Source organism: Rattus norvegicus, chromosome 4 (genome assembly GCF_036323735.1).
Source record: "Rattus norvegicus strain BN/NHsdMcwi chromosome 4, GRCr8, whole genome shotgun sequence".
Classification (NCBI taxonomy): domain Eukaryota; kingdom Metazoa; phylum Chordata; class Mammalia; order Rodentia; family Muridae; genus Rattus; species Rattus norvegicus.
Genome location: NC_086022.1, coordinates 102,158,128 through 102,170,081, shown reverse-complemented (window position 1 = coordinate 102,170,081; position 11,954 = coordinate 102,158,128). Strand labels below are relative to the sequence as shown.

The following is an 11,954-nucleotide window of genomic DNA, read 5'->3' as shown; positions in this document are numbered from 1 at the left end:
TCTTGGGGGTTCCCCTCCCAACCTCCCCCCATTGCCGCCCTCCCCCCAACAGTCTAGTTCACTGAGGGTTCAGTCTTAGCAGGACCCAGGGCTTCCCCTTCAACTGGTGCTCTTACTAGGATATTCATTGCTACCTATGAGGTCAGAGTCCAGGGTCAGTCCATGTATAGTCTTTAGGTAGTGGCTTAGTCCATGGAAGCTCTGGTTGCTTGGCATTGTTGTACATATGGGGTTTCGAGCCCTTTCAAGCTCTTCCAGTTCTTTCTCTGATTCCTTCAATGGGGGTCCTATTCTCAGTTCAGTGGTTTGCTGCTGGCATTCGCCTCTGTATTTGCTGTATTCTGGCTGTGTCTCTCAGGAGCGATCTACCTCCGGCTCCTGTCGGTCTGCACTTCTTTGCTTCATCCATCTTGTCTAATTGGGTGGCCTTTTAATATTTTGAAAATATATGGTACCCATAGCATATGAAAGTTTTGGATCCACTGTACATTTAAGGACATAAATAATTATATCTGAGAGAATACTCATGAACATAGAACAAAATAATTTGTGTTAAAATTGGGAAGAAGACAGATGACATGATCTGAAGACTCACAAGTACATTGGATATAGGTATAATCCCAGATGAATCTAGAAAAGGTGCTCATATGTAAAGAGCAGAGAAAACCCATGCCATTGTGCCTGGATGGAAGCAATTATTGTGTAGCTGATTTACCAGGATTAAATAAAGTGAGATTGTTTAACAGAAAAGATGTTATTTTTGTGAGATTCTGTCTTTATTTACAAACCACACCTTCCAGTATTGTTCTCTTACTCTTCTGGGATCACTGTGAACTAAGGGTTGCACAGTAAGCTGTGCTCAGTCCAAAGGGATACATCTGCAAAAGGTTTACTTACCCAAATCCCAGGAAGCTTTGAAGAAAAGGAAATGGAAAGACTGATAGAGCCAGAGGATCATGGAATTTTCTGTAAGGTTGTGTCTCCTAGTAACAACAGAAGCTTCTCATAAAGCGTTGAAAATATGAGAACTCAAATGTGAGTTGAGCAAGTAGGACAGTAATGACTGTGGCAAACAGAATGGGCCACAGCCCATGAGGCTCCACATCTACAAAAAATCACTATGGAATAGAGGATAAAGTTGTTAGCAGAAGTGGTGCTCTTCCCTATGGAAGAGCATACCAATGGATTATCCAGGATGAAAAGATCTGTCCTATAAACATACACAGAAGTAGTACTCTGTGGAGTGTACAAGATATATTTAGGAATGTGCCTGTGTGTATGTGTATGTGTATGTGTATGTGTATGTGTATGTGTATGTGTATGTGTATGTGTATGTGTATGTGTATGTGTATGTGTGTGTTTGTATTTGTGTGTGTGTGTGTGTGTGTGTGTGTATAGCAGTATAAGTTCACAGAAAAAAATGGATAAAAAGGCCATGAATTTTAAAAATAACAGTGGCAAGTATGGGGGAGACTAGTAGTAAGGAAAGGGAAGAGAACAATATTCTAACTAAAAGTTAGGCTCACAAACATAGGTAAAGGAAAAAAATAGAAGAACCTGTATGGCCACAATTGCATCTACAACTCACTTTGAAAGGAAAATTGAACCAGTTATGTACTGCCTAGAACAGTACAGTATTGGAAAAACCTGGATATGGAAGAAAACACATGGTAACTCTCAATAGAACATGATAGAAATCAAAATAATGTTTCACTCATAGACTATGGCCCTTGTTTGTTGTTCAAACAGTTGCACATTCTCTACATATAAACCTGTACTGTGTCTTAATTGGAGAATCAAGAGAACCACAGGCCTCTAATGAGTACTGACCTGATGAACCCTGCAGCTCTACCTACCCTTTGCTGATTTGCATATATCCAAAGCACTGACATGAGGATTTCTTCATAATCAGGTCAAACCCTGTGTTGGAGTCAGCCTCACACAGATCACACACAGACATGGCTATTCCCACTCAGCTCTTGGGGTTGTTGTTACTGTGGATTACAGGTAAGGAAAACAGCACTGAACATTTATTCAATTCCTGTAATAAATGTTTCTTTATCTCCATGAAAATCCTCTTGTAACAGAGTTAATCATATCTGGTTTTTTTTTTCAATTTTCCAATCTTAGATGCCATATGTGACATCCAGATGACACAGTCTCCACATTCCCTGTCTGCATCTCTGGGAGAAACTGTCTCCATCGAATGTCTAGCAAGTGAGGGCATTTCCAATTATTTAGCGTGGTATCAGCAGAAGCCAGGGAAATCTCCTCAGCTCCTGATCTATTATGCAAGTAGCTTGCAAGATGGGGTCCCATCACGGTTCAGTGGCAGTGGATCTGGCACACAGTATTCTCTCAAGATCAGCAACATGCAACCTGAAGATGAAGGGGTTTATTACTGTCAACAGGGTTACAAGTATCCTCCCACAGTGATTTAAGCCATGACATAAACCATGCAGGGAAGCAGAAGTGAGAGTACAGGGTGCCCCTAATGATTCTCTTGATGTCTCCAGCTGCTCAACTGCTGTGAGTTTTTCTCTTTCCTAGGGATGTTTTATACATAGGAGTCAGAGAAATTATTCTGTGTCATAAATCCTAGTTTCTTCCCCATGTCTATTATGAAAAGAAAGGAATGGTTTGCATTACTTATTTAAAAAAGGAAAATAGAAACAGTAAAATAACTGTTTATGTGTAGCAGAAAGTTCACAGTAGTGGCAGGGAGGGAAGGGAGGGAAGGAGAGACCTTGAGTTATTTTGGAAGGAAAAATTTATCTATTTATAGGATTAATATACTGGGGAATAAGTCTGGGAAAATAGATTAATGATTATGAACATTGACTGTTCTTCCACGGGAACTGGATTCAAGTTCCAACATTCATTTGAATTCTAGCTTTTGATAATTCCAATTCAAGGATTCCTTTTAAGCTGCTCTTCCTTCCTTTGAGTGAAGGAATTTGTGCCAGTGTTGAGGCAGGTAAGCAAGCTGCATAGAGTCAAGGAAGAAAACATTTAAATTGATTCTCAAACTTGGACCAGATTTAGGTAGTTTGATCTCATTAACTATATTCCCAACAAATTTAAACACAGTATACTTTTGGAAAATGTTTCCTGATGTAATACTACTCCCTGATGGAACACTACAAAGAAGTGTTATTAAACAGAAACTCAAACCAGGGTCCACGCTATTTCTTATATGAAGCTCAGTTTGAGAGAGAAGTTACTTGTACTATCTTAAGATGTGTAGGAAGTGTCTATCATGTTTACGGTCAGATAGTATTGATTTCATTTGTGCTGTTAGCCACCTGGGTGTTAGAGCTTGGGGGAGATAATTTAAAAATCACATATAATTTCTATCCGATGTTTCCCTCCCTGGGAGATCTATGTTACTCAGTCCAGTTTCTTCCTCTATGACTTGCTTCTCTGTGCCTAGAGATCATACATTAGTTATTAGATATTTAATGAATTTCATTTCTATTTCTGTGATAAGACATCATAGTCAAGGCAATGTACCTAAAATGAATTTAACTGGGGAGTTCTTACTTCCAGATGATTAGTCCAAGACTAGCATGGTGGGAATCATGGTAGCAGACAGTCAGGAATGGACCTTATGTAGTAGTTAATAACTTAAATCTTCTTCTACAATTAGGAGAAACAGAGAGCCAGAGAGATAACTGGGAATGACAGACATGAGACGGGTATATTTACTTATGCATTTTGATATGCAAAATATAATGAAGAACAAACATTCTTTGTGTCTTCGAGTATTTCCAAGTGATTGCAAGTGACTACATTAAAGATTGGATTTTCTATTCCTCACAGGCAGAATGTAATTTTAAATCTTGGTTTCAGGGATTTTCTGAAATGTCATAGTATACCCAATGGAGATTGGTTCATACAATATTGATTAAATTGTTTTCATTGGGCATAAAATGCATTATTACATACTCAATCTATCATTGAGATATATATTCTGCCTTCAAGAGTAAAAGCAGAAATCAAATATATATTAAATGTTATTTAGTAAAGCTCACAGAATTGGATAAGTTATTGAATCATTTTGTGATAGATGTTTAGGTAATGACCACGACTGTCAGGGCCAGTAATACTGCAGACCAGTTGATGTCATATGGGTAATTAGGTAAGCTAAAAAACTAAGTGAGAATTGGTATGAGGCAATGACTGTAGAGAATAGCAAAATTTTTTCAAAAATCCGCAGGTGAATTAAACATAAATCCAGGACTGGTCAGTGTAGTATATCTGATTCCTTCTGACTGAATAGGGAGCCAGAACAACTGCCGAGGGAAGGTTATCATTCCAGGATGGTGATGGCAAGGCAGTGGTCTAAATCACAAGGATATGGAAAAGCGGGAGAGATACAATTTAGGGAACCTCTGATCATTTTCCAATGAAATGATGAAAAATTTCTCCTTATTTTATTTCTGAAGTTCAATTTCATACCAAAAATTGCAGGGGTAGTGCAAATAATATAATAGTCAACACGGAAAATAGCTTGTGATCTTCATTGCACTTCTGAGTCTGTGCTATGGTAGATGACTCTGTCCTGAATGGGAGAGTATCAAGGAAAGCACACACTGAGCCTGAACCTGGAGTTATACAAAACACAATACTAGTGTAAGTCTCCAGACTGCATATGTAATTTAGTAGATAAAGAAGTGTATCTCTATTCTATTATGGGATAGTTGCAGATGCTGGGATAGGTTGAGTTTTTGAGGTGAAGCTACTCCTCCACTGTTTACATAATTCACAATTTTCCCTTCTTTTCTTTATTTATATTTATTATTTTATTAATTTACTTACTTATTATTTACTTAATATTTATTACATATTTTTAAATTTTATTTATTTATTTTTTTAAATCCCAGATTTTATTCCCCTCCCAGTCTACCCTCTGACTGTTTTCCATCTCTCCCGAATTCCCCATCCTACCAGACCTCTAAACTCACTGGGTCCTTGAGGATTAGGTGAATCTTCTCTGAATGACCACAGACCAAGGAGTAATGATCTGTATATGTGTTGGGGCCTCATATAAGCTGGTGTATGCTACCTGGTTGGTGGACCAGTGCCAGAGACCCAAGTTAATTGAGGCTGCTAGTCCTCTTACACGTTGGCCATCACCTTTCAGGTTTTTCCTAATTCAACCACAGTGGTCAGCATCTTCTATCCATTTGTTGGGTGCTAATATCTGTATCAGACTCTTTCAGCTGCTCGTTCAGGGAACTTTTGGAGAGTGGTCATGATAGGTCCTTTTTGTGAGCACTCCATTTCCTCAGTAATAGAGTCAGACTTTTAGGCCTCCTTATGAGCTGGATTCTGCGTTGGGCCTGTTGCTGCACCTTCTTTTCCTCGGGTTCTTCTCGATTTCCATCTCTGCAGTTCTTTCAGAGAAAACAATTACGGGTCAGAACTTTGATTGTAGTATAGCAACCACATCTCTCACTTGATGCCCTGTCTTTCTGCTAGAGATGGGCTCTAAAAGTTCCCTCTCCCCCCTGTAGAAATTTCATCTAGCCCCTTTCTCACGTTTGAGTCCTGAGATTCTCTCATCTTCCAGGTTTTTCATTCTTTTTGAAGGGTCCCACCAACTACCTATCTCCAGAGGTTGCCTGTTTTTATTTTTTCTGCTTGCCCACACAGCTTCCGTCCTTTTAACCCACCCAGTACCAGATCAAGTTCTTCTCTTCTGAAACGCTGTCACTTTACCCACGCAGCGCCCACCCTTCCTTCCCCTTTGAGATTGCTTTCTTGTCCCTCCCAAGTGGGATTCAGGCATTCTCACTTGGACCCTTCAGCTTCTTTAACTTTGAGTTCTGTGGGCTGCATCTTGAGTATTCTGTTTTGTTTTGTTTTGTTTTTGGCTAATATATAATTATTAGTGAGTACATACCATGCATGTCCTTTGGGCCTTGAGTTACCTCACTCAAGATGATATTTTCTAGTTTCATCCATTTGCCTTCAATACTCAGGATGTCCTTGTTCTTAAAACTGAGTAGTATTCCATTTTGTAAATGAACCACGTTTTCTGTTTCCATTCTTCTGTTTTTGGGACATCTGGGTTGTTTCCAATTTCTGGCTTTCACAAAAAGTTTACTAGGAAAATATTGGAATACATGCCCCTGTGGCCTGGTGGGGCATCCTTTGTGTATATTCTCAAGAATAGTATTGCTGGATCTTCAGGTAGATCGATTTCCAAATTCTGAGAAACCTCCAAATTGATTTCAAGAGAGTCTGTACCAGTTTGTAATCCCACCAGCAATCCAGCAATGGAGGAATATTCCTCTTTCCCTACATCCCTGCCAACACGTGCTGTCACTTGTGGCTGTGATCTTAACCATTGTGATTGGTGCAAGCTGGAATCTCAGGTCATTTTGCTTTGCATTTCTGTGTTCACTAAGGACTTTGAACATTTCTTTGGGTGCTTGTCAGCCATTCCAGATTCTTCTGTTGTGAATTTTCTGTTTAGTTCTATACCACATTTTGATTGAGTTCTTTGCTTTTTTTTTGTTGTTTTTGTTTGTTTGTTTGTTTGGGGTTTTTTTGTGCTTAGCTTCTTGAGTTCTTTACATATTTTGAATATTAACCCTCTATTGAATGTGGGGTTAATGAAGAATTTTTCTCCAATCTGTAGGTTGCCAATTTGTCTTATTGACAATCTCTTTTGCCTTACAGAAGCTTTCAAGTTTCATGAGGTACCATTTATCAATTATTGATCTTAGAGTGTGAGCCATTGGAGTTCTGTGTAGGAAATTTCCCCCTGTGCCAATAGGTTCAAGGCTCTTTCTGACTTTCTCTTCTATTATATTCAGTCTACTTGGATTTATGTTGAGGTCCTTGATCCTCGTTGACTTTGAGCTTTGTGTATGGTGATTAATATTGGTCTATTTTCATTTTTCAATATGTAAACAGCCAGTGAGAATATTACAATTTATTGAAAATGCTTTCTTTTTGTCATTGTATATTTTTGGCTTTTTTGTCAAAGATCAAGTGTGCATACATGTGTGGTTTTATTTCTGGGTCTTCAATTCTATTCCACTGATCAGTGTGTTTGTCTGTGTACCAACTCCATGCTGTTTTTCCACTATTGTTCTGTAGTATAGCTTGAGGTCAGGAATGGTGAGTCCCCCAGAAGTTCTTATATTGCTAAGGGTTGTTTTTGTTATTCTGGGTTTTGTTTCTGGTTTTGTTTTTGGTTTTGTTTTTTTGTTTGTTTGTTTTTTGCCTTTCCAGATGAATTTAAGAATTGACTTTCCATTTAGTTGAAGAATTCAGTCAGAATTCTGATGGGGTTTTTTGCATTGATTCTACAGATTGCTTTTGGTAGGATGGTATGTTTATCCTGCCAATCCATGAGCATGGGAGACATCTCCATTTTCTGAGTTCTTCTTTGATTTTTCTTTTGAGAAACTTGAAGTTATTGTCAAACAGATCTTTCACTTATTTAATTAGTTATCCCAAAATATTTTATTATTATTTGTGGCTATTGTAAAGGCATTGTTTCCTATTTTATTCCTCAGCCTGTTAATCATTTGTATAAAGGAAGGCTACTGATTTGACTTAATTTTATATCCAGCCACATTGCAGAAGTTGTTTCTCAGCTGGGGAAGTTCTATGTTAGAATTTTTGGGGTCGCTTATATACTATCATATCATCTGCAAATAGTGATACCTTTATTTCTTCATTGCCAATTTGAAACCCCTTGATTTATTTGTTGTCTTATTGTTCTAGCTAGCACTTCAAATACTATATTGAATAGATACGGGGAGAGTGGATATCCTTGTCTTGTCCCCAATTTTAGTGGGATTGCTCCAAATATCTCTCCATTTAATTGGATATTGGCTGTTGGTTTGCAGTAAATTGTTTTTATTATGTTTACATATGGGCCTTGAATTCCTGATATTCCAATACTTTATGATGAAAGGGTGTTTTATTTTGTCAAATTTTTTATGCATCTAAGGAGATGATCATGTGATTTCTTTTCCATTGAGTTTGTTTACATAGTAAATTAAGTTAAAGGACTTTCATATATTGAAACAAACTTGAATTCATGGGATGAAGCCTGGGGAATGGTTGTTTTGATGTGTTATTGGATCCAGTTTTCAAGGATTTTATTAATTTTGCTTCAATATTCATAAGTGAAATTGGTCTGAAGTTATCTTTTTTGGTAAGGTCCCTTTGTGGTTTAGGTATCAGAACTTTTGTGGCTTCATAGAATGAATTTGGGCAGTGTTACTTCTGTTTGTATTTTATGGAATATTTTGAAGAATATTGGCATTAGATCTTCTTCGAATGTCGTGTAGAATTCTGTGTTAAATTGAACTGGCCCTGGCATTTTTTGGTTGGGATTTTTTTTTTTATTAACTTGAGTATTTCTTATTTACATTTCGAGTGTTATTCCCTTTCCCGGTTTCCGGGCAAACATCCCCCTAATTCCTCCCCCTCCCCTTCTTTATGGGTGTTCTCCTCCCCATCCTCCCCCCAACAATCTAGTTCACTAGTCTTAGCAGGACCCAGGGCTTCCCCTTCAACTGGTGCTCTTACTAGGATATTCATTGCTACCTATGAGGTCAGAGTCCAGGGTCAGTCCATGTATAGTCTTTAGGTAGTGGCTTAGTCCCTGGAAGCTCTGGTTGCTTGGCACTGTTGTACATATGGGGTTTCGAGACCTTTCAAGCTCTTCCAGTTCTTTCTCTGATCCTTCAACGGGGGTCCTATTCTCAGTTCAGTGGTTTGCTACTGGCATTCGCCTCTGTATTTGCTGTATTCTGGCTGTGTCTCTCAGGAGCGATCTACATCCGGCTCCTGTCGGCCTGTACTTCTTTGCTTCATCCATCTTGTCTAATTGGATGGCTGTATATGTATGGGCCACATGTGGGGCAGGCTCTGAATGGGTGTTCCTTCTGTCTCTGTTTTAATCTTTGCCTCTCTATTCCCTGCCAAGGGTATTCTTGTTCCCCTTTTAAAGAAGGAGTGAAGCATTCACATTTTGATCATCCTTCTTGAGTTTCATTTGTTCTAGGCATCTAGGGTAATTCAAGCATTTGGGCTAATAGCCACTTATCAATGAATGCATACCATGTGTGCTTTTCTGTGATTGGGTTACCTCACTCAGGATGATATTTTCCAGTTCCAACCATTTGCCTACGAATTTCATAAAGTCATTGTTTTTGATAGCTGAGTAATATTCCATTGTGTAGATGTACCACATTTTCTGTATCCATTCCTCTGTTGAAGGGCATCTGGGTTCTTTCCAGCTTCTGGCTATTATAAATAAGGCTGCGATGAACATAGTGGAGCACGTGTCCTTTTTATATGTTGGGACATCTTTTGGGTTGGGAAATTTTAATACTTTATTATAGGATTTAGGCCTGTTTAGATAGTTTACCTGCTCTTTATTTAACTTTGGTATGTGGTTTCTGTCTATAAAACCATCCATTTCGTCTATATTTTTCAGTTTTGTTAAGCATTGGCTTTTGTAGTGGGATCTGATGATTTTCTTTTAATTTCCTTCATTTTTGTTTTATGTCTCCATTTTTATTTCTGATTTTGATAATTTCGATACTTCCTCTGGGCCGTTTAGTTAGTTTGGCTAGGGGTTTATCTATCGTGTTGAACCTCTCAAAAACCCAGTTTTTGGTTTTGCTGATTCTTTCTATTGTTCTCTTTGTTTCTATTCGGTTGATTTCAACCCCGAATTTGAGTATTTTTTGCCTTCTACTCCGCTCGGGTGGGTTTGACTCTTTTTGTTCTAGAGCTCTCAGTTGTGCCATTAAGGTATTAGTGTATAATCTCTCCAGTTTCTTTATCAGTGCACTTAGTACTATGAATTTTTTTCTTAGCAATGTTTCACGGTGTCCAGTAAGTTTGGGTATGATGTGTCAACATGTTATCTTGGGATGTGAGACTTATGGACAGGAAACTGGGAAAGGGAATAACATTTGAAATGTAAATAAAACATATCTAATAAAAATATAAAAGAAAAAGTAAATTATACCTTGTGATTTAATATAACATGGGAATCTAGTAAGTATTTATATTTATATATATTCCAGTTTGTAGGAGAAATGAATCCAGAAACACTGACTGGTGGTTTTAAGAGGCCCGCTTATACACAACTGTAACTTCTGTGCCTGCTAACACCTAATGTCTTACTGACACCTTGGGGCAAATAATGACAAGGCACATGAACAGAACAACCAATCAGATGGTATCACCTACATAGAGCAAGGAGTCATGGGGCAATAGGGCCAGGGGGGAGGGTATAAAAATTGAACAGTTCCTAGAATAAACGTGTCTGTATTTGTCACTTGCCTGACTCCCAGATTTGGTTTTATTGACTCTGAGCCTTCATGCCCACACCCCACTGGTCTTTCTCAGGGTCTCAAACAACACCAGTGTATGTCCTTTAACAGTATTGCATATAGAAGGGGTAATGAAAATCAGTTATTGGTCAATTGCTTAGAATTTTCAAAAAGTACAGAAAGAAGGAAGGCAGGCAGAAAGAAAGGAAGAAAAGGAGGAGAAAAAGAAAAGAGCAAAGGAGCAGAACATGCTTAAAAGAATAAATAAAAATTGTATGGGACTGCAAGAAAATGATGACTAGATTGTGTCTATTATTATAGAAGTATTTGAAGCCAGTATATTACTGTGACCAATCACAGCAGTGTGACACACTCAATGTAATTTTCATGCAAAAGGTCTAAGAGTGGACACCATGCAGGAGGACCCTCAGTGGGAAAGTAAGATCCCTGGAGATAACCTATCCTCTTCCTCAGAGGTCATGAGTGCACTCTGGTGCACCTTCCAACAAACTTTATCATTTTGACTTGCTTTTTCTGTGAAATAACTGAAATCTTAATAGGTTTTATGCATTAGGAAAATTGATTCTGTTTAATATGATTAAACTGAATAATTTTTCAAAATTCAATATTTATAATTTATAATCAAGAATTTCATATATGGATACAGTGTACCTGATATTCTTGTTCCCCAACTCTTCCTTGAATTAGCAAATCTACTACTCATTTCTTACCACCTCACTTCATGTCAACATAGAAATATAGCTAAACACTGTATCCAATATACCCTCCATACTGCATCAAATGTGAGTTGATCATATATTCATAGATATAGGAACACCCTCTGGAGCAATCATGGTAAATTTATCATAGACAACTATCTTAGAGAATACTGTCTTTTCCTCCCTTTTAAGCCATCAACTATCAAAAACTCATCAGCAAGTGGGGCAGGCTCAGGAGTCCCACCTGCTTCATGCTTCATTGCTCATGGGCTTAATCTCACTCAGGTCTTAGAGGCAGCCACAAAATGCTATTACTTTATGAAAGCAATAGTCTTATCAGGTCTAGAAGACTGTTTTGCTCTTTCTTTCTCACCTTTATCTCTTATAGTCTACAAACTTTTGTGATCTATAGAAATTTCATTTGATTGTTTTAAAACCTATTTAAAATTTTTGTAGTCTGTTGCTAACATCACCTTTTGCTCATATCACCTTTCCCAGAGAAGACATGGGTTCATCAGTGTGGCCTAGGACTCTCATAGCAGTTAGTCTCAGTCTCAGCTCTGCATGATCTGTTATTTACCTCAGGAAAAAAATGGAAAAAACGGGAATAGGAAAAATGTTTCCCAGGCTTTCCTTCTAGGAGGACTCTAGAGAGTGCTCAGGCCTTTTCTTCCTACTACTCACGAGCCTGAGGGATATATCTTTGCAAAAATCCGATCTTCAACAAACAATAACTTCCTTGGAAAATCATAATATGCAAATACCCATATATGTTGAACAAATTCTATGATGTTATAGAATTCTTGATTTGATTCAATTAATATTAGAAAGGAAGTTTAAGGAGGTGGCATTAGTTATTTTACCAGAAAGATAAAATATGTTAGAATTAAGAATGTGTCCACATGAATAAAATAGT

At 37.9% G+C, this 11,954-nt stretch overlaps 1 gene segment (V, D, J or C); it reads left to right on the top strand.

Moving 5' to 3' along the window:
* The first annotated feature begins 1,875 nt into the window (after window positions 1-1,875).
* On the top strand, window positions 1,876-2,483 carry LOC500181 (immunoglobulin kappa variable 1-39-like). The segment is given in 2 exon segments: window positions 1,876-2,007; window positions 2,131-2,483. Coding segments are annotated over 2 exon segments (360 nt in total).
* The last annotated feature ends 9,471 nt before the right edge of the window (window positions 2,484-11,954 follow it).